This window comes from Lithobates pipiens, unplaced genomic scaffold (assembly GCF_037356315.1).
Source record: "Lithobates pipiens isolate NorthernLeopardFrog02 unplaced genomic scaffold, aLitPip1_a1.2 Scaffold_19, whole genome shotgun sequence".
Classification (NCBI taxonomy): Eukaryota; Metazoa; Chordata; class Amphibia; order Anura; family Ranidae; genus Lithobates; species Lithobates pipiens.
In genome coordinates this window covers 245,686,223-245,709,662 of record NW_027507764.1, presented here as the reverse complement: position 1 = coordinate 245,709,662, position 23,440 = coordinate 245,686,223, and the positions used below count along the sequence as shown (strand labels likewise).

The 23,440-nt window shown below is 47.4% G+C and overlaps 1 protein-coding gene across 1 annotated transcript in view; it reads left to right on the top strand.

Moving 5' to 3' along the window:
• The first annotated feature begins 17,121 nt into the window (after window positions 1–17,121).
• The window catches only part of CFAP90 (cilia and flagella associated protein 90), a 30,139-nt gene continuing 23,820 nt past the window's right edge, over window positions 17,122–23,440 (top strand). Inside the window, exon 1 of the mRNA XM_077491884.1 lies at window positions 17,122–17,391. Within this exon, the coding sequence (XP_077348010.1) occupies window positions 17,242–17,391 (150 nt within the window). The 5' untranslated portion in view covers window positions 17,122–17,241. The remainder of the gene's footprint in view (window positions 17,392–23,440) is intronic.

Here is a 23,440-nt window from a genome sequence, read left to right as displayed (position 1 = left end):
CTCTCTTAAATCTGTCCAAACCAGAGTCTAGCAGACATCCCGGGTATGATAAAGTTTGAAAAATGAAATCATAAATTATAATATCATAAATAACTATAAATAATTGTACCAAATAATAATATAACAATAATAAAAATTATTCAATAATGTAATCAAATCAAAAACACTGAAATTTGTTCAGTTGCAGAATTGTCACTGTCATTACTTTTCAGTATTTGATGACGGATCTCCCCACAAATCGCTATTGCTCAATTCTGCGAGTGATTACAATTTATTATCGCTGTTTTCTAGCTGGTCTAAAACCATTTTTGATGTAAAATGACAGTTTGGTTGCTATGGACAATCTCCAGTTTCCAGGCATAAAGAACAGTTTTTATTATATAATACTGCATGCAGAGCACTGGACAGACCACTAGGGACAAAGGGGATGTGAAATAATTACATACAGCAATGTAATCTGTAAGATTACATTATACTGTATGTAATGTGTGTTTCACTTTTTGAATTTGGCGCCGATCTCTGTCCCCGTGCGTCGCAACACTCGCAGGGAACGGAGATCAGCTCCGTGATAGATCGAGCGGGACACGGCTCGCTCATACAGCGGGGAGACAACGCTGGATCCGAGGGAGAAGGTAAGTAAACCTCCTCCTGGATCCAGCGATGCAGTCCTGAGTCTGGCTTGGGGTTACCGCTCTTGGTATAAAAATTCCACCCCGAGCCTGACTCGGGAATACCTTCAGGGGGGTTAACTACTAGCCTAACCTTGTGAACAGACAACAAAACAACCCCGTAGCCTGCTGCTAAAATTAACAGGCTAAGTGTAATGCTCAGCAATTTACACAAATATGTGATATACGACAGGCATCCTTCAAGAAAAAGTCTACAACGTGGGTGGCTATAGGTACGTGGTTTGTCGAAATGCACCCCTGGGGGCGACAGTAAGGAACCATCCTCCCATATGCAAATCAGATCAGACCTGTAGTCCTACAGGGTCTTCTTGTTCTACAGTTGTCATTTCAGACTCTAACCATATGTTCTAAACTTTTTGAAATTTTAGGGGACATCCTCTGCTGGAGTACGTTTCCTTATATAAGGGTACTGCAAGGTTAACTAATGATTTCCATGCATTCAGGGTAAGGGCAGACATGGGAGCTCTCCACTTGAGTACAATGAGTTTCCTGGCATAGAAGAGAAGCAATCCCAGTAATGTACGAACTGCCCTCGAAGGGGCAAGAGCATCCACCAAGCCAAGCAGGCAAATCTCTATGTTTTGGGGTATAGGAATTGTGGTCAGTTTAGTGGTGAAAGTTGTAATAAATGACCAGTAATGCTGCACTTCGGGGCATGATCAGATCATGTGTATGAACCCCGCAGAGTAAGCTCAACAGCCCCAACACTGCGACGTGCAGTCTGAGTATATTTTAGGAAGCCTGTATGGAGTATAATAAAACTTGTGTAATATTTTAAACTGGATCAACCGATCTCTGGAGGAGACCAAGTGTCTAAAGGGGAGCTCCAGACATCCTCCCAGTCCTCCCCATCCAGCTTGGGCAGCTCCGACTCCCAGAAGTCACGAAGTCTCTCCAAACCGTGATGAACAGTAGACTGCAGGGCCTTGTAGATTGTGGATAATGGTTTAATCAGTGTTTCTTGAGGTAGGAACGTTTCTGTGTTTGACTGGTAAAGGGTCAGAGGAGAGCTCCCAAGCTGTGCCCTATAAGCGCAGGAACTGCAGGAACCGGAAGAAGTACACATTGGGTAAGTCAAATCTAGATTCGAGTTGGTTAGATGTCAGTAGTGCACCATTCTCACAGATATGATGTAGATATCGAATACCCCGCGAAGCCCATATGACCAGGTCCGGGATGGAATAGAATTCAGGTAGAGAAGGATTAATCCATAGTGGAGTATTTGGGGAGCGCACCTGAGGATCGGCCACCCAGGGGGGGGGGGGCTACCCCGGACCATGCTCTCAGCACTGTTTTCATTGAGGTAGTGAGAGGATGTGGAGCCCTAGTACCTCAAAATAAAGCATTCTGCAGTGCTATAAATAACCCCACAACTGCAGCCTCCAAGGCAACTGCTGCATTAGTGGCATCCAATGTAAGACATTTGTGGGCATGGGTAAGCATCGCTGCAATAAAATGAAGGAAAAAATCAGAACAGGCCAGCCCCCCCTGTGTCCAAGGTCTTTGGTGTATAGACAATCGGAAACGGGGAGGGGGGAGCCCCACAGAAAACTGGATATGTGCGAATTTAGCCGCTTAAAAAATGCTTTGGAGAATGGCGCACCAAATATTGAAGAGGGGAAGTAATTTCATTTTTATTAAATTGATCCATCCAATCAGCGTGACGGGGAGGTTAGCCCACACTTTCAGCCTATTTTGAGTCATTTGTAGGATAGGAAGAAGGTTAAGTCTACAAAAATCCTGTACTGGGGGAAATAATAATGTCAAGATATTTTATAGTCTCAGCCCATTGCAATGAAAGTGACGGATCCGCCAACTGTTTAGCACCCGGGTCCACTGGCAGGGATGTGGGGCTGGAAGTGCCAGGATGTGAAGGGCCCAAAACAGTGGAGCACAGGCAGCAGCAAAAAGGGCACACCAGGCCGCTGGACACCCAGCTCTGACAGGCAGTCTCTAACAGCTCCTCAGGCTTTGGCAGGAACTTGTATGGTTGGTAGGGCGGATGGAGAGGAGGCCTGCACCTCCGAGCCAGGCCGGACCGGCCGCGGTGCCTCTCCATGGGGCAGCAGCTGCAGGAAATGGTAGGGATCCACAGGCCTCACTAGGCTGTGCTAGGCCGGACTGACTAGGCTGCGGCTACCACAGACATCCCCGGAGCCTGGCCGGGCCTCCAGAGCGTACCAGGTGGGTGGATGAGCAGGATGTGAGGACGGATGAGAGTCCCTTACCTCCCGATCCTTCCAAATTGAGAGAGTCCCTGGGAGGCCCCGGATCTGCAAGATGGCGGCCACGGGTGCCTGGAGATGATGTCCCTCGGATGGTTACAAGCTGAATCGCCAGGAAATACTGCACAGAACATTGCAGGTCAGAATATGCACGCATGTTTGCGGATTGGAATCAGGATTCTCAGAGCTCCTCACAAAGACGTCCGCCGCCACTCACATCCGCACACACCTCCCTGTGCGCAATTTTAAATAATGTCATGTACTCAGCATAAGATCATCTTTTTATATCATCAAAAATGTGGGCAATATAGTGTGTTTTAGTGCATTAAAATTGAAAAAAGTTTGTATTTTCCAAAAATATTGCATTTGAAAAATCGCTGTGCAAATACTGTGGGAAAAAACACCCACCTTTAAAAAAATATATAATGTTTTGTTGGGGGGTCAAAGTAATTTTCTTGAAAAAAATATATTTTTTCATGTAAACAAAAAGGGTCAGAAAGGGCTTTGTCTTCAAGTGGTTAGAAGAGTGGTTGATGTGTGACATAAGCTTGTTGTACATAAAATGCCAGGACAGTTCAAAACCCCCCCACCCCTTTTTGGAAAGTAGACACCCCAAACTATTTGCTTATAGGCATGTTGAGTTCATGGAATATTTTATATTTTGTCACAAGTTTCGGGAAAATTACACTTTTTTTGCACAAAGTTGTCACTAAATGATATATTGTTCAAACATGGCATGGTTATATGTGGAATTACACCCCAAAATGTATTCTGATGCTTCTCCCGAGTACAAGGATACCTCGTGTGTGAGACTTTTTGGGAGCCTACCCACATACAGGACCCCGGAAACCAATCACCGCCTTCAGGATTTCTAATGCCCCGTACACACGATTGGAATTTTGGTCGTAAAAAGCTCTGATGTTTACGGAATTCCAATGGGATTTCGCTCAAGCTGCCTTGCATACACACGGTCACACCAAATTCCGACCGTCAAGAATGCAATGACGTACAACACATACGATGGGACTAGAAAAAGTACAATAGCCAGTAGCCAATAGCTTCTGTGAATCTGAGCATGCGTGAGTTTTTGCGTGTTGAAATTGCATACACACGATCGGAATTTCCTGCTCTCAATCTTTTGCTGGCGGAAATTTGGCCATCAAAATTCCGATGGAGCATACACACGGTCGCATTTTCCGATGAAAAGCTCTCATCACTCTTTTTTCTGTCCAAAATTCCAACCACGTGTATGTGGCATAAGGGTGTAAATTTTTGATTTCACTCCTCACTACCTATCACAGTTTTGAAGGCCATAAAAAATGGCACAACCCCCCCTCCCGAATGACCCCATTTTGGAATTGTGGACACCCCAAGCTATTTGATGAGAGGCATGTTGAGTCCATGGAATATTTTATATTTTGCCACAAGTTGTGGGAAAATTGCAATTTTGTTTTCTTTTTTTTCTTTTTTTTTTTTACACAAAGTTGTCACTAAATGATATATTGTTCAAACATGGCATGGTTATATGTGGAATTACACCCCAAAATACATTCTGTTGCTTCTTCTGTGTACGGGGATACCACATGTGTGGGACTTTTTGAGAGCCTAGCTGCGTACAGGACCCCAAAAACCAATCACCGCCTTCAGGATTTCTAAAGTGTAAAATTGTGATTTTGCTCCTCACTATCTATCACAGTTGCAGAGGCCCTGAAATGTCCAGATAGCACAACCCCCCCAAATTAACACATTGGTATTTGCTAAGAGGCATGGTGATTATTTTGCAGATCTTGTTTATTTTTGAAAATGAAGAAAGAAATGAAAAAAAAAGTTTTATTTTTTCAATTTTCAAAACTTTGTGACAAAAAGCAAGATCTGCAAAATACTCAACATGTCTCTCAGAAGATAGCTTGGGGTGTCTACTTTCCAAAATGGGGTCATTTGGGGGGATTTGTGCTATCTGGGCATTTCCTGGCCTCCAAAACTGTGATAGGCAGTGAGGTGTGAAATCAAAAATGTACACCCTTAGGAAGCCTGAAGGCAGTGATTGCTTTTCTGGGTCCTGTACGCTATTCGACTACCAAAAAGTTCCACACATGTGGTATCCCCATACTCAGGAGAAGCAGCAGAATGTATTTTGGGGTGTAATTACACATGTAACATACCATTTTTTAACACTATATCATTTAGCGACAATGTTGTGTTAAAAAAAAAAAAAAAAATTTCCGAAACTTGTGGCAAAATATAAAATATTCCATGGGCTCAACATGCCTCTCAGCAAATAGCTTGGGGTGTCTACTTTCCAAAATGGAATCATTTAGGGGGGTTTTGTGTTCTTTTCGTTTCATGGCTTCCGAAACTGTGATAGGTAGTGAGGAAGTGAAATCACCATTTTACGCCCTTAGAAAGCCTGAAGGTGGTAATTGGTTTTCGGGGTCCTGTACATGGCTAGGCTCCCAAATAGTCTCACATATGTGGTATCCCTGTACTAAGGAGAAGCAGCAGAATGTATTTTGGGGTGTCTTTCCACATATGTCCATGGCATGTTTGAGCAATATATAATTTAGTGACAACTTTGTGCAAAAAATTATTTTTTCATATTCCCGCAACTAGCGAATATCTTGGGGTGTCTACTTTACAAAATGGGGTAATTGGGGGCGGGGGGATGTTGCTATCTTGGCATTTTATGGCCTTCAAAACTGTGATAGGTAGTGAGGAGTAAAATGAAAAATTATGCCTTTAAAAAGCCTGAAGGTGGTACCTGCAAAAAAAAAATTCAATGGGCTCAACATGCCTCTCAGCAATTTCCTTGGGGTGTCTACTTTCCAAAATGGGGTCATTTGGGGGGTTTGTACTGCCCTGCCATTTTAGCACCTCAAGAAATGAGATAGGTAGTCATAAACTAAAAGCTGCGTAAATTCCAGAAAATGTACCTTAGTTTGTAGACGCTGTAACTTTTGCGTAAACCAATAAATATATGCATATTGACATTTTTTTTATTTTTATGAAAGATATGTGGCTGAATATATTTTGGCCTAAATGTATGACTAAAATTGAGTTCATTACATTTTTTTTATAACAAAAAGTAGAAAATATAATTTTTTTTTTCAAAATCTTCGGTCATTTTCCTTTTATATCGCCAAAAATAAAAATCGCAGAGGCAATCAAATACCATAAAAAGAAAGCTCTATTTGTGGGGAAAAAAAAGAACACACATTTCATTTGGGTAGAACATTGCATTGCCACGCAATTACCAGTTAAAGCAGCGCAGTGCCAAATTGTAAAGTCCTCCAGTCATTGAGCTGCCCAATCCTCCAAGGCTGAGTAGTAGTTAAACACGAAACATTAACCTACTAGCATGTCTTTGGAGTATGGATGGAAACCCACGCAGGCACAGGGAGAACATGCAACCTCCAGGAAAGTAGTGCCTTGGTTGGGATTAGGGATGAGCTGGGTGTTTGAGTCGAACGCATGTTCGACTCGACCACCAGGTGTTCGCCCGTTTGGCGAAACCAGAACTTTATGGGCCGTTCGCGCCATATTCGAGTGGCGCTCACGGCCCACAATGCACTGCGGCATCGCAATGCATTGCTGGCTGATGATTGGCCAAGTATTCACTATGGCGAGCATGCTTGGCCAATCACAGTGCGGGCAGCGAGGAGAGCCATAATTGGGGCAGCGGCCTTGCGTAGTGTGTTGAGGACGGCTCATAGAGACAGATAGGCAGAGACAGTGTCTTCATTTCTTTTGAACCTAGTGCAATTACAGTCGGTGTATTGTGCCCCCTGCACAGTGTACACCTGAAGCTACCCCAATTGCTGTTGTTGTTCTAGTCCTATACCACAGGCAGCTGTAGCAGTTACAGTAGGTGTATTGTGCCACCTGCACAGTGTACACCTAAAGCAACCCCTATTGCTTGTGTTCTTATGGTCCTATACCATGGGCAGCTGCAGCAGTTACATTCGGTGTATTGGGCCACCTGCACAGTGTACACCTGAAGCTACCCCAATTGCTGGTGTTGTTCTAGTCCTATACCACAGGCAGCTGTAGCAGTTACAGTCGGTGTATTGTGCCATCTGCACAGTGTACACCTGAAGCAACCCCAATTGCTCGTGTTCTTCAGATCCTATACCACAGGCAGGCAGCTGCAGTAATTACAGTCCATGTACTGTGTCATCTGCTCAGTGTGCACCTAAAGCTACCCCAATTGCTGGTGTTCTCATCTCCCTGCAGGCCAATAGTATGTCTGAAAGGCCAACAAGAAGAGGCAGACAGTCACGAGCCAATAAAAGGGCAAGCAGGCTCTGTGCCTAGAGGCAACAGTGCTGGTCATGGACAGTGCATCCTCATCAGCACTTGGCCATGGTCTCCTTATTTTCGGCAGCTGGACGTGTTGAGCCGCAACATGCCGAAGACTTGGTAGAGTGGATGGCCAAGCCCTCATCCTTTTCATCCTCCTCATCCTCTCTCACCCAGGCTCAGGGTACTGGCAAAGCAGCTGCCAACGCGGTGTCTTCCCTCGTCTCATTGGCATCAGTCACTCCTTCCCTAGACCCACCATGTCCTCCTGAGGAGTCCCCCAAACTGTTTGAGCACAGTGTTGGGTACATGCTCCAGGAGGATGCCCAGCATTTTGAAAGCTCTGATGATGATACCCAGCTAGAGAGAGACCGTAGCGTGAGCCCAGAGAGAAGGGATGCCGAAGAAGGACAGCAATCTGGCAGTCATGTTCCACCTGCTGCAGCATACTGCCAGGTTTGCTCCAGTGATGAGGAGGGAGGGGATGATGAGGTCACTGACTCCACGTGGGTGCCTGATAGGAGGGAGGAGGAGGCACATCTCCAACGAGGCAAGATGCCCTCCAGGGGCTAGCTTAAGGGCAGCACACAGACTGAATCACACCGCAGAGCTCCGCCTGTGCAGGGCGCTGCTCATTATTCCAAAAGTTCTTTGGTGTGGGCCTTTTTTGAGACGAGTGCATCAGATCACACCACTGCTATTTGCAACATATGTCTCAAGCGTATCTCGTATGGCCAAAACATCAGCCGTTTGGGCACCACATACTTGACCAGACATATGTTGACCTGCCATGCAGTTCATTGGAAAGCGTACCTTAAAGACCCACGCCAAAGAACAAAGTGGACCTCTCTCCTTCCTCCTCATCAGCTGGAATCTCCAACCCCACTATCCCTTCAGTCCTCTCTGAAACCTGCACTGAGAGGAATGAAGGTGTAGAATTAGGTGTGTCACAGCCAAGAACTTGTGGGCACTCTGCTAGCAGTACACCCATGTCCAATTGTAGCAGGCAAATTTCCCTGCCCCAGCTGCTGGACAGTCGAAAGAAGTTCACTCCCAGTCATCCACATGCCCAGCGGTTGAATGCTAGCTTGGTTAAATTGCTAGCACTTCAACTGCTGCCTTTTCAGTTGGTAGACTCTGCCCCCTTCCGTGAGTTTGTGCAATGTGCGGTTCCTCAGTGGCAGGTTCCCAAACGCCACTTTTTCTCACGGAAGGCGATTCTGGCTCTCTACCGGCATGTGGAAGGCAATGTTCATGCCTCGCTGGACAGGGCAGTCCACGGTAAGGTGCATATTACGGCTGACTCATGGTCCAGCAGGCATGGACAAGGACGTTACCTATCTTTCACGGCGCATTGAGTGACTTCTGGCAGCTGGGAAGGATGCAGGACAAGGTGCAGTAGTGTTGGAGGTTGTTCCGCCACCATGCCTCCAAAATGCTACTACTGGTTGAGACACACCTCTCTCCTCCACCCCCTCCTCTTCTTCTTCCTCCATGGCCTCTTCCTGTGCTTTGTCCTCTGAACCAGCGGTGCTCCATAGGTGTGCAAGGGGCTACGCAAGTATGCAGGCAAAAAGATGCCATGCATGCTGGTGTGCTTGGGGGACAGGAGCCACACTGGGGCAGATATTCTGTCAGCTCTGCAGGGGCAGGCTGAGAGGTGGTTGACGCCATTCCAGCTTAAGCCAGGAATGGTGGTTTGTGACATTGGCACCAACCTCCTCTCCACCCTCCAACAGGGACAACTGACCCATGTGCCCTGTGTGGCTCACGTCCTTAACTTGGTGGTGCAGCGGTTCTTGGGCAGGTACCCAGGCTTACAGGATGTCCTGTCACCATTTGAGGAGGCCAAGAGGAGGGTGAGCAGTCACAGTGCATGCATCAGTGACACTGTACCTCTTGTCCACCTGTTGGAGCACACACTGCGTGGAATAATGAACAGGGCACTTGAGACAAACCAGAGGCAGGAAGAGGAGGACTTCCTTGCCTCTCAAGGCCCCCTTTATCCAGACAGTGTTCCTGCTGTCCCACCCATCACACAGGAGGAGGAGGAGGATGATGATGATGATTGTGTCAGCATGGAGGTAGAGCCTGGCACTCAGCATCAGCAGTCTTGTAGGGATGATTTACAGTCCCAAGAAACCCGTGGACTTGTATGTGGCGGGGAGGAGGTGGCTACAGATCATGTTGTCCTCATGTTGAGGACTCCGGACCAAATGCCTCAGCTAACTTGCGCTGCATGGCCTCCCTGATCCTGCAAAGCCTGCGTGTCAGGTCACCTTGAGGCCAGGTGACAGATGCACACCGTAGGGATTAGGAGTGCACCGCAAGGTTGTGGACCCTACGGCTGACTGCTGCGGACGGGGGTCAAGGTGATAGGAAGGCAGGGCCGCCAGAACACCAAGATGGATCCCACCAGGGTTAGAGCATAAGATTCCCTGGGGCGCGGAGTCTGAGCCAGCAAGTGTTCACCAGAGCCTCGAGTGGTGAGGATGGACTTGGCTGCAACTGGCTCCAGGTCGCGACCCCCAGGATCCCCCAGCTCACACCCACAGTAGGCAACAGGAGGATAGGGATGGTGAGGGACAAAGCCAAGGTCGGGGCCACAAGCAGACAGGAATAGTCAGGGACACGCCAAAAGGTCAGGATCACAGGCAAACAGGGATAGTCAAGGACACGCCAAAGTCGGTAACGGAATAACAGCAGAGCACATGGCAGGTAACAGGAAGCTAACACACAAAGGTTGATCAGCAGGGTTGGCCTGCAGTGCACAGGTTAATATAGAGTTGTCTGATAGGAGCTAGGGTGGAGCCATGCCAGAGGATGGATTACAAAGGCAGTCAGGTGAGTGTCGGCTGGTCTCTAGAGATGAACACATGGAGACAGGTAAGCAGACGAACTCTATTGCATAACCATGACAGTACCCCCCCTCTTGCGAGGCCTCCCCCTTCCCCACCTGGGACCAGGTTTAGAGGGGAACTTCAAATGAAACTTCCTTAACAGAGGAGGTGCAAAGACCTTGGAAGCCGAAATCCACGACCTCTCCTCAGGACCAAAACCTTTCCAGTGCACGAGGTACCGGAGAATGCCTCTACAGAGTCGGGAATCCAAAATTTGGCTAACCTCGTACTCCTGATCATCCTCAGAGACCGGTGCTACAGTAGAGCGAGGACGAGAGATATTATTGAGGACTAAAGGCTTCAGAAGGGCAACATGGAAGGAGTTAGAGATTTTGAGGCTTTTGGGAATCTGGAGCTTGAAACAAACCAGATTCAGTTTATAAATTGTGTACGGGCCAATGAATCTTGGAGCAAATTTGAGAGAAGGAACCCGGAGTTTGATGTTCCTAGTGGAGAGCCAGACTTTGTCTCCTGGCTGAAGAGAAGGTGGCTTACGCCTGCGACAGTCAGCAAAACTCTTGAATTTGTTGGCAGCTTTCTGGAGGGAATCATGAACGTCAGCCCACATGGAATTGAATGATTCCTGAACAGTAGCCAAAGCTGGAATGTCAGAAGAACAAGTCATGGGAAGAGGGAGTTGAGGATGTCTTCCATAAACAGTGACAACGGGTGTTTTCTGAGAACTGACGTTGACATGATTATTGTGGGAGAACTCAGCCCACGGTAATAGTGATGCCCAGTCATCATGATGGGCAGAGACCAAGGTTACGGAGAAAGATCTCCAACTCCTGATTAACTCTGTCTGGCCATTGGATTGGGGATGATAAGAAGAGGTAAAATCCAAGATAATGTCGAGAGATTTGCAAAAGGCTCTCCAAAAACGAGAAGTAAACTGCACACCCCTGTATGAAACGACATGAGAAGGAACACCATGAAGGCAGAAAATCTCTCGTACAAAAATGGGAACCAAGGCAGGGGTAGAAGGGAGACCAGGAAGAGGAACAAAATGAGCCATCTTGGCGAACCGATCGATTACTACCCAAATGGCCGTATTATTCTCCGACAGTGGAAGATCAGTAATGAAATCCATGGTGATATGAGATCAGGGCTCCTTAGGAATGGGCAAGGGCATGAGAAGACCCGCAGGGGCTTGAGTGGAAGATTTGGACTGAGCACAGACGTGACAAGCCTTAACGTAGTCTTTAACATCCGAGCGGAGATTAGGCCACCAGTAGTGACGACTGATGAGCAGGAAGGATCGGAGGAACCCAGCATGACCTGCCACCTTGGAATCATGTCCCCAACGAAGGATCTTGGCTCTTCGCTCCATGGGAACAAAGGTCTTGCCAGGAGGAATTTTTGATTCCAGGGTGGTAGAATGGGCAACAATGCATGAGGTAGGAATGATTGGCTCAGGATCAGGGTTGGACTCCTTGTCCAAAGTGTCAAATGACCTAGAGAGCGCATCAGCTCAACCGTTGCAGGAACCAGGTTTGTACGTAATCGTGAATTTAAAACGGGAAAAGAAGAGACTCCACCTGGCCTGTCTGGGGTTCAGACGTTTAGCATTCTGTAGGTACTGTAGATTCTTATGATCAGTAAAGATCGTTATGGAGTGAGGGGAACCTTCCAAGAGATGACGCCACTCCTCCAACACCAATTTAATTGCGAGAAGTTCCCGATCACCAATGGCATAATTTCTCTCTGCCTGAGATTTTTTTTTGGAGAAGAACGCACATGGTTGACGTTTCTTCTCAAAGAACTGAAGAAGCACAGCTCCCACCCCCATCGAAGAAGCGTCCACTTCAATAAAAAATGGGTCCCCAGGATTTGGTCTCCTCAAGAGAGGTCCAGAGACAAAGGCCTGTTTCAGATCGTGAAACGCAGAGACAGCCTCGGGAGGCCAGTCCTTGGCATTCGCACCCTTCTTGGTCAAAGCGATAATACGCGCGGCAATGGAAGAGTAATTCCTTATGAACTGCCTATAATAATTTGTGAAGCCAAGAAAGCACTGTGTGGCCTTGAGGCTAGCGGGAAGGGGCCAGTTGGTAATGGCTGAGACCTTCCCGGGATCCAGGCGTAGACCCGCACTAGAAACAAAACATCCCAAAAACAGGAACTCAGAACATTCAAAGGAACATTTCTCCATCTTGGCATAGAGATTGTTCTCTCTAAGGCGCTGAAGTACGGTGCGTACATGGTTTCTGTGAGCAGGCAGATTTTCGGAAAAGATGAGAATATCATCCAGATAGATGACAACAAACTGGTACAGTAGATCCCTGAATATCTCATTGACAAAGTTTTGGAACACAGCTGGAGCATTACACAAACCAAAAGGCATAACCAGGTATTCGTAATGCCTGTCCCTAGTGTTAAACGCGGTCTTTCATTCGTCACCTTCCCGTATTCGAATGAGATTGTATGCACCTCTGAGATCCAACTTAGTGAAAATGGAAGCCCCCTTCAACCTGTCGGATAGCTCAGATATTAGGGGTAAGGGATATCGGTTTTTGATAGTCACTGCGTTTAAACCTCTATAGTCGATGCAGGGTCTGAGGGTACCATCCTTTTTGGCAACAAAAAAGAACCCTGCTTCTGCAGGCGATGACGATTTCTGGATGGAACCTCTCTCCAGATTCTCGGCGACATACTCAGACATGGCCTGGGTCTCTGGAATGGACAGAGGGTAGGTACGACCCCTGGGCAGGGTTGCTCCAGGGACAAGATCAATACAACAGTCAAAAGATCTGTGGGGAGGAAGCACCTCAGCAGACTTCTTACAGAACACATCCCGGAAATCGCTGTATGCCGCGGGAAGATCAGACGATATGGATGTGGTAGCAATGGGAAGTTTCCCCTTGGGGGTCACCTTGAGAAGACAGGACGAGGAACACGAAGGACCCCAAGCCAGGATCTGCCCAGAGACCCAGTCCACATGTGGCGAGTGAAGCTGTAGCCAAGGAAGGCCCAATACATTGGGGGTAGAGGCCTTGGGTAGGATGAGGAAGGAGATCCACTCCTGGTGGAGTATCCCTACCGACATCCTAATAGGTAGTGTCTGGAAACGGATAGGGCCCCCTGGGAGCACAGTGCCATCAATTGCCGAGACTACCAGTGGAGTAGCGAGGTAAGAAAGGATAAGCTTCATAGAAGAAGCAGTTCTCCAGTCCATAAAATTGCCGGCAGCCCCAGAGTCCAGATATGCTAGGACCGATTGGGGAGAAGTGCCTACATGGAGGAACACCGGAAGAAGAAGACGAGAAGGTGATGTTTCTGGGTCCAATACTCCACCTTCCAAATGTATTAGACCCGAGCGTTTCCCGGACGAAGCGAGCAGGAGTCACAAAAATGACCCTTGCCCCCCACAATAAAGACACAAGCCCAGAGTTCTGCGTTTAGCACGTTCTTCGGGGGTTAGTCTGGTCCGGCCCAGCTGCATGGGTTCCTCAGCAGACAGAGGATGCTCCACAGGGGAAAAAAGTTCAGGCTGACTAGGACCTAGGGGGTGCTGGCGTCTTTTTTTTCTAAGGACCTCTCCTGGAAACGAATGTCAATCTGATTGCAGAAGGAAATTACATCGTCCAGACCGGCGGGGATAGCTCTTCCTGCTAATTCGTCCTTCACTCGGTCAGAGAGGCCATGTAAAAAGGTTGCGACCAGGGCCTCATTGTTCCAGCTCAATTCAGCTGTGAGGATACGGAACTGAAGTGCATATTGTCCCACTGAACAAGATTCTTGGTGAAGGCGTAAAAGGGCACTAGCCGCAGAGGAAACCCGAGCTGGCTCCTCCAAAGATAGTAAGAAAGAGCTTCAAGAAGTTGGACAGGCTGGAAACCACCGGATCATTTTTCTCCCACAGGGGAGCAGCCCAGGCCAAAGCTTCACCGGAGAGGAGGGAAATGATGCCCGATCAGACAGAACGTTTTGAGGCTGGAGCTCAAAATGAATGGTGCATTGGCTGAGGAACCCCCTGCAGGCCTTGGAGTCCCCAGAGAAACGGGACGGAGCTGGCAGTAATAATGAATGCGTGGATACGGCTGGTGTGATAGGTGCAGTTGCAGACTGTACTTGAGGCTGCAGGTTTGGGGTTCCCAAGGAAGCCTGTAGCTGCTCGAAGCGGAAAGCCAGATCTTGAAGGAATCGCATCACCTGAGTCTGATTAGATTCCTGGGTCTCGAGCCTCCGAACTATGCCCTGCAAAGGACCGACTGCAGGAAGCCGCACGTCAGCCGGGTCCATGGCTAATCAAACTGTCAGGTCACCTTGAGGCCAGGTGACAGATGCACACCGTAGGGATTAGGAGTGCACCGCAAGGTTGTGGACCCTACGGCTGACTGCTGCGGACGGGGGTCAAGGTGATAAAAAAGGCAGGGCCGCCAGAACACCAAGATGGATCCCACCGGGGTTAGAGCGTAAGATTCCCTGGGGCGCGGAGTCTAAGAGCCAGCAGGTGTTCACCAGAGCCTCAAGTGGTGAGGATGGACTTGGCTGCAACTGGCTCCAGGTCGCGACCCCCAGGGTCCCCCAGCTCACGCCCACAGTAGGCAACAGGAGGATAGGGATGGTGAGGGACAAAGCCAAGGTGGGGGCCACAAGCAGACCGGAATAGTCAGGGACACGCCAAAAGGTCAGGATCACAGGCAAACAGGGATAGTCAAGGACACGCCAAAGTCAGTAACGGAATAACAGCAGAGCACACGGCAGGTAACAGGAAGCGAACACACAAAGGTTGATCAGCAGGGTTGGCCTGCAGTGCACAGGTTAATATAGAGTTGTCTGATAGGAGCTAGGGTGGAGCCATGCCAGAGGATGGATTACAAAGGCAGTCAGGTGAGGGTCGGCTGGTCTCTAGAGATGAACACATGGAGACAGGTAAGCAGATGAACTCTATTGCATAACCATGACACTGCGGAAGGATCCTCGTATTCAGCGGATCAAGGAGAAAGATCACTACTGGCTAGCAACTCTCCTTGATCCACAGTACAAGGGTAAGGTTGTGGTTGAGACATCTCTGGGAGGCCTTGCAGAAAGCTCTGTGCAACGCGTTCCCAGAGACTGGGAGGTTACAAATTCCTGGTCCTGGACAACGTGTTGCTGAGGCTTCGGTCAGTCACAGAAGGAGCAGTGGAGAAGGTGGCCGTCTGACCGATGCGTTCAAACTGTTTTTTAGTACGCAGCCCCAAGGTATGATCGGTTCCAGCAACCATCTCCAGCGTCTGATTTACATGGTGCAGGAATACCTAGGGGCAAAGTCAGACTTGGGTTACTGGGTCTTGAGGATGGATCACTGGCCAGAGCTTGCACAGTATGCAATTGAGCTACAGGCCTGTCCTGCATCCAGCGTTCTTTCGGAACGCACATTCAGTGCTGCTGGAGGCTTTGTAACCGATCACAGGGTGTGTCTGTCCACTGACTCGGTTGATCAACTGACCTTCATAAAGATGAATCAGTCTTGGATCAGCACCAGCTACCAAGCACCTGAAGCTGCTGTAACCGAATAATTTTTTTTGAAATGTCAGATTCCTTCAAGACTGCCTATGCTGATGCTGAGTGACTATCCTGTTATGCTGACTGACTATCCTCTTCCTCCTCAATGATCCTGCTGATAGCTTGGAAGAACATTTTTGGTTCTGGGCACCGCCACCAGTGGCTAAGGCCCAATTTTTCAGCCCCTGTTTAAGAGGGGCATGTAATTACAATTTTTAATGCAATACTTTGCAGCAGAGCTCATCCTTGCTCTCCAACTAGAGTTTATGTGAGGTGTTGCAGTGTTGTGGCACCAGTGCCTAAGGCCCAGTTTTTTAGCCTCTGTTTAACAGGTGCATGTAATTACAATTCTTGATATAATAGTTCACAGCAGGGCGTTCCAGCACCCACCAAGAGTCACTTTGAGGGCTTACAGTGTTGTGGCAACACCAACACCTTAGGCCCAAATTTCTGCAGAGCATATAGGACAGGCCCCTACTTTCAAACATCCAACTTACAAACGTCTCCTACTTGCAAACGGAAGGAGACAACAAGAAGTGACATGGAAAAAGACAGATGGCAAAAAAAATTATACAGGGGTGATAAACCTTCCCCATGTTTTCCAAAAAGCTTAAAAATTGATTTTTTGACTGGCGCTACACTTTAAAAATGTACCATTTTAAAATTACAAACAGATTATACTTAACACAACAAATCTACACAGTCCCTGTCTTGTTTGCACCGCCTGTATACTGCTGTTCTGAGTATATAGGACCTGGGGGCCCCACGCCTTTCCTTTTTTTAATTTGGGTATGGGGTTCCCCTAAATATCCGTACAAGACCCAAAGGGGCTGGTAATGGGCAGGGGGGGCTACCCATGCCATTTTTCTCAATGTTTTTCATCCGTATTGCCGGAACCAGATATAACATTAAAACCGCAAGCAGTTTTAAATTACTTTTTTTTCCATAATGTCATTTTGTGCAGGGACTGTTCTAAACATAGGAAGCACGTGTCACTTCACAGGCATACTGTAGACACCCCCCAGGCATGATATTTAAAGTAATATTTCACTTTTTTTCACTTTAACCGTTTTTAAAACTTTTTTTTGCATTGATACATGTCCCCTGGGGCAGGAGCCGGGTCCCCAAACCCTTTTTAGGACAATAACTTGCATATTGGCCTTTAAAATGAGCACTTTTGATTTTGAAAGTTCGAGTACCATAGACTTTAATGGGGTTCTAAAGTTCGCACAAATTTTCCGTCTGTTCGCAGGTTCTGGTGTGAACCAAACCGGGGGTGTTCGGATCATCCCTAGTTGGTATATGAACCCTAGTGCTGCTAGACAGAAGTGGTAACCACTGTGCTACTTTTACCTCTTGTCTGTAACCAAGAAACTTAAAAAAAAAAAAAAAAAAGATCTTTTTTTTTTTTTTTTTTTATGTGGTAGACACTGACTAGTTGCTAGGACAGAAATGCAGACAGTTCTTCTATCAAACACTGTAAATGCGAAGCCTTTTCTAAGGTCAGAGTTTGTTTGTGCCTTTTAGAATCCTAGCAACCAGTTATAGCTTCAGGAGTTGCAGGAGGATGAGAAACATTTTAGTCGGACTGAGAGCAAGCTTTGCAAGCTTTACACATTCCTTGATCTTTGCACACACACTATAATGGAAACCAAAGAATATGATGAAAAGAATAAACAGTATTCAAGTAAGAAAAGTCAACAGCCACATCTCTCATCTCTATCTGCCTTTTCACATGTGCCACTGAGGAGAAAAAATCCTAAGACATTAAGTTATTTTTACCAAGAAAATAAGGTAAGTCGTGCTTCCACTAATATTTATACAGAACCTAAGAATCATTATTTAGAAACTATCATCTTTAACTTCTGTTATCTTGCTATAACTCTTTTAAAGTGTAGTCTTACCTTAATAGCTGATAGCTACCAACTGCCTAATATACTGTAGGGCACAGTATAGAGCGGGGGCCACTTGAGCGACTTGGTAACCTGTCACGGGTCACAATGATATGAAGAAGAAGCGGACAGATGACAGGTCCATGTCCACTCTGCATATTTAGAGCATCCACTAAAACAGCCCGCTTTACTCTATGGGCCCTCCAATCTGCCCAGACAGAAGGGGAGGGAACCCCTTCTGTTTTGTTAAGTGGATCGGATTGGAGATAGGAGGGTGTAAATGGACATAAGTCCATATACATCTGCCCTTCTATAGAGGTAAATGAACACAGATGGACCCTATCACACTGATTGTGTAAAAGGGACCCAAGGCTGCTTTCACACTGATGCTCTGCTGTTTACCTGCACCTCAACTGACCTCAATTTTCACTTCTTCCTCAGGATTCCTGCAGGTATCGCTGGCTGTCCAGGGAAGCTACTCCTGACTGGTACTGCTGGTGGGTACTGCTCACAGGTATTGCTGGTTGGTACTACTTGTGGGTACTGCTGGTGGGTATTGCTGGCTGGTTCCTGACCCACAATCCCCAAGCATCAGTGTGAAAGGAGTTGGCACTAGATGAAGCAGGTGGCTGCAGTAGAGAGCAGAGCCATGGCGTCCTGTATCGCTCCTGTCACAGGCAGAGTACATTTGATATCACTCCGCCTGTAACAGAAGCAGGTGCTATACAGGAAGCATCGGCTCTACTTCTTCCAGCGCCAGATCCATTCTCCATATTGATGCTCAAGGATGGCGGGTCGGGAACCCGTGATCTGGGCTTGCCAACCCACCATCCCAGAGAAGGAGGTGGCGGGCCACATCAGAGGACGCCACATGTGACCAGCGGTTGGGTACCCCTGCCTTACATACAGTTAAATAGTTAACCTGGTGGAAAAAAAGTCCATCCGGTTCAACTAACAGAGAGAGAAAAAAAAAAAACACACACAAAAATAAAACCTCCATATACATTATCATATACACACAGTTGATCCAGAGGAAGGCAAAAAGCCCCAACAAAACATGTTCCAATTTGCTACAGTGGGGGAAAAATATCCTGATACTCCAAGTGACAATTGAATATTCCTTGGTTCAACTATTCCTATAAATATTGGTGTCCAGTTATATTATGTGCATTTAGGAAAGAATTGGTCATTGACCAGAGGAGGAGCTGTGAGGTGAGCTGCACGTCACAGGAGAATCGGCTGAAGTCACTGGAGACCGGGAGCCTGAGGACCGAGGCTTGACTGACTGACAGCTGGAGCAGCGCAGGAGCCGAGGAGGAGGGGGTTGGAGGCAGAGGAGGAGCTGCATGCCGTGGGAGCAGGCATGCAGTGGGAGCAGGGACACACTGACAGGTAAGCGCAGGGATAGGAACTGATGAGCAGCCGTCAAGAGACGTAGTGGGACAAACTGACAAAAGGAGCGGCGAACACGCTGTGAGTACTGGGAGTAATACCTGTAGAAACTTGGAGCACTAGGAGGAATACCTGTATAAACTTTGGAATGCTGGGACTAATACCTGTAGTAACTTTGAAGTACAGGGAGCAATATTTGTAGTAACTTTGGGGTACCGGGAGTAGTACTTGTAGTAACTTTGCAGTACCGGGAGTAATACCTGTAGTAACTTTGGGTACTGGGAGTAGTACCTGTAGTAACTTTGGGGTATGGGGAGTAGTATCTGTATTTACTTGAAGTGCAGAGTAGTGACTTGGAGTACAGACTGATAAGTTGGGTACTAGGTAGTGACTTGGAGTTCTGGGAGTGTCTTAGCGTAATTTGAAGTAACTTCGAGTATTGGGGGCAACTATGAGTAACTGAAAACGGCATGGAGTACTGTGAGTAACTTAGAGTAGCTGTAGCACAAGGAGTAACTTGGAGTAGTGTAAAGTACTGAGAGTAACCATTTAATATCCCCATTAAAGTAGCAGGTAAAATTTCCAACAGGATTGGTGATGCACATTACACATGTTGCTCCATGTATGTGTTTCTTGAAGAGCCATTTGAGGGTGAATACTGCTGTGCGAAAATGTGAGCGAGTTTTTTCTCTGGAAGCCCAGATCTTGGATTTAGAGAATCGGGTGACAACCATGCACAGCATCAACAACCTGGAAAAGAGTTTAGACATTAACCAGCAGGTGCTGGCAGGAGCCACTGTAGAGGGAGGTGGAGATAAGGAGGTACAGGCACCAGAGGTAGGTGGCCGGGTGACAGTTAGGAGGGGTAGAGGGAAGAGCCTTAGGAAGGCTCCATAGTTGGTACAGCCCAACAAATATGCCATATCTCGAAATGTAAGTAGACTTTTTATGAGCACAGTAACAAGTGCGACAAACTGTTGGCACGGGCCTTGAGAGCCCAACGGGCTCAGGCCTTTATTCCTGAGCTGTTAAAAGAGGGGGGGTCCAGGGCCCATGCCACTGAAGAGATCGCAGACCAGTTTCGCAATTACTATACTTCCTTATATAATTTGCCGCGTCAACAGTCAGACAGGGGGAAGTCCCTAGAGAGGGAGGCTATCAGGGAGTACATCCAAAAATCTGGTCTCCCAAAGCTGCCGGAGGAAGCCCTAGGCGTGTTGGAGGAGCCACTTACAGGGGAGGAGGTGACATTAGCCATAGCCAGAATGCAGACAGGTAAAGCCCCGGGACCAGACGGGTACTCACTGACCTACTATAAAACCTTTGGCGAGATCTTGACGCCCCACTTCTTGGCAGCGTATGTAATAATATAGTCTAAAGAATAGTGAGAACACAAATACTATATCATCAAGTAGTACTGAAATAACACCTATGTGTCGTCTATGGCGTTAAATTCCCTGGTAAGGAGTGGTATTAGCAGGGGCGCAAAGGTTTTGTAAAACCTTGAGGTGTAGCCATCAGGGCCCAGGCATTTACCTAGTTTTAGTCCCTTGATGGCACCCAGGAATTCCAGTTCTACCAAGGGTCTATCTAGCTCTGAGGATTCCTGTGGGTCAATTGCGGGTAATGCAGTTTCGGCGATATAGGCCTGCATTGGGTCCTGGGGGGAAGATGGAGATCTGTGTGGGGCTGCGTGTGGGTGGTTGTACAATTGGGAGTAAAAGTCTATGAAAGAGGCAGATATGCCTTTGGTATTAAAGACCTTGGACTGACTTGGTTTGGTGATGAAGGGGATGGGATGGCGGGGGGGTCTAGGGTTAATGACCAGTGCTAGGTGTCTACTACATTTATTGGCTATAGAGTAGTAGTGGTTGCGTGCACGATCCCTGGCTATTAGGGAATGGGAATCCAGTAATTGGAGGAGGTCACGTCGGGCATTTGAGTAAGAAAGGTAGACTGGTCTAAGATTTGCTTATGGAGGGATTCCATATCTGAAATGGTGCTAAGGAGGCGCCGTATTTCATCCAATCTAATTGTTTTTAATCGAGAACCATTTTGTATAAGAACACCTCTGACCACACACTTCAGGGCCTCCCATTGATTAAGAGTGGTAGTGTCTGAGGAGTGGTCTGATCTAAAGTTTTGGATCGCTTTAATAATTTCAGCGATACACACTGTGTCTCGCAATAGATTGTCGTTGAGATGCCAAGATGCTCCCCGATGTGACTGTGGGGGTCGGGCAAAGGAAAGGTATACCAAGGAGTGGTCAGACCAGAGGGCATGTCCCAGGGAAGTCTGTAATTGGGTATCCAGGAGGGATTGTGAGATAAGGAAATAGGCCAATCTGCTGTAGGAGTTGTGGGCTATGGAGAAATAAGTGAAATCTCTGTCTGTGGGGTGGTGTATGCACCATATATCTACTAGGTGATGGGAGTGTAGAAGGAACTTGATGTGTGAGAGTGAGGTCGTAGCTATGAATGACTTACCAGAGGACATGTCGGCAGACGGGGACAACGCGACATTAAAGTTACCTCCAATAGTGACACAGGGGTGAGAGTGGTAGAAAGGAAGCAAGCCTGGTCCACGTTGGGAGCGTATATATATTGGCCACTGTGAAGAGAAAGTTATTACGTTTTAATTTGAGAAACACAAAACATCCATTGTCATCAATGCAAGAGTCAAGTACCTCAGGGTGAAAAGACCTATGGAATGCAATGGAGACCCCTTTAGATTTGGCCAGAGGATTAGTACTGTTAAACCAGGTAGGGTAATGGTGATTGAGTATCGTGGGAATTGACCCAGAATGAAAATACGTCTCCTGCAGCAGCAGGATGCTGGTTCTTTGTTTGTGAAAGTGGTAGAGGGCCTGGCTGTGCTTCTCAGGGGTGTTAAAGCCCCTACAGTTGCAGGATGCTAGGTTAAGAGGTGGTGTGACGGTCATAATGGGAAGTGGGGGTTGAGAGTGGTAAAGACAGAGTGATAGTAGTCCCTCTGGGACCAGTCCCCGTCAGCAGGGGTGGAGGGGGGAGGAAGGAGGGGAGAAGGGGAGGGGAAACAGTTAGAGGGAAACATGTAAGAAAGAAAGGTTGTAGCATAAGAGCAGGAGTAGACAGTAATGGAGGAGCCAATGTACTTAAGGGTGCCACTAAGTGGCGCCAATTATTCATAATCACATGAAAACAATACATATAAGAATATATTGTGGGTAACATCTCTAGACTAAGGTACAGTGCAAAACGTGTGCACCGAGTAATCCTAAGGAGGGGTTAGTGGTAGGCATGGAGGAGCTCCCGGGGCCCCGGGCCCCACAGGGCAGGAGGTAGGTATGAATAAAATAACCTATAATGGGGGGAGAACAAAAACGGTTATGGGTAACAGAGCATAACATGTGAACATGAAATAGGGAAACTAGGCACGATAGTAAAGATCTTTTGCTAAAGGAGCAACTGTGGAACTCAATCAGGTGTATAAGATCCTGAAAAAACAAACTATAGGGGCTGACGGTTGACACTACATGCTTCAAGGAAAAGTTTGCATATTGAGACGAGTGTCAGGGCAAGGGCGGAGGGGGATATTTGCAGGACCCGGGAGCAGCGTGAGCAGCGTGTCCCTGCAAGAATGAGCAGTATGGAGCCTTCCACCCGGGCATAACCATTGCAACTTGTTGGAAGGTGTTCATTTAGTGTAAGATCATCAGATAAGTTTCATAGAGAGTGCCCTCAGGAATCCTGTGTTGACGCAGGAGATGCTTCTGCTGTCAAGAAAAGAAAAGGGAAGACCAGCCTGTCTGGCAGACATCAATCGTTAGGATCTGCGTGGAGTGAGGATCCAGGGCGTCATTTGCGGCTCTGTTTTTGCCATTGGGGTAAGTATGGCAGGCCTGGTGTAGTGGGAGTAAAGGGCCAGTCCGGTATAGAGACATGAGGTAATTCCAAGATGCTGAGGAATGTGGGAAGGTGGCAGTCTTACCATCATGATGCACCCTCAGCTGGAAGGGAAAGCACCATTGGTATTTCATCTGACGTGATTGAAGTGACTGCGTGAGAGGTTTCAGAGCTTTCCGCATGGTTAGAGTTAGGCGTGAGAGGTCAGGCAGCAGCATCATGAGGGAAGTATTGAAAAGGATAGAGTCCCGAGTGCTGGCGGCACACATAATGGATTCCTTTATGTTATAAAAATGCACTCTGCACAGAGTGTCGTGGACAAATGAGGGGTCAGGCTTTCTGGGACCTGAGGTCCTGTGGACTTTGTCCAGTTCAATTGGATTATCTTTAGGTAGTTGCATGATCTGGTTAAAGATGGTTTTCACCGCCATTTTTAGGTCTTTGGGTTCCACAGATTCAGGGATTCCGCGTATGCGGATGTTGTTATGCCTATTTCTGTTTTTGATGTCGTCCTGCTGGTATGCTAGGTGTTGCAGCATGACCGCGTGGGGAATTGAGTATCCCCATGCGTCTGAACTGTGATCTGAAGGCCTTCAGTGGGGGTTTCTATGTCCTCAAAATGTACCCCAATGTCCCTTTTAAGTTCAGAGATCTCTTGCTTGTAAGTTTTCTCTA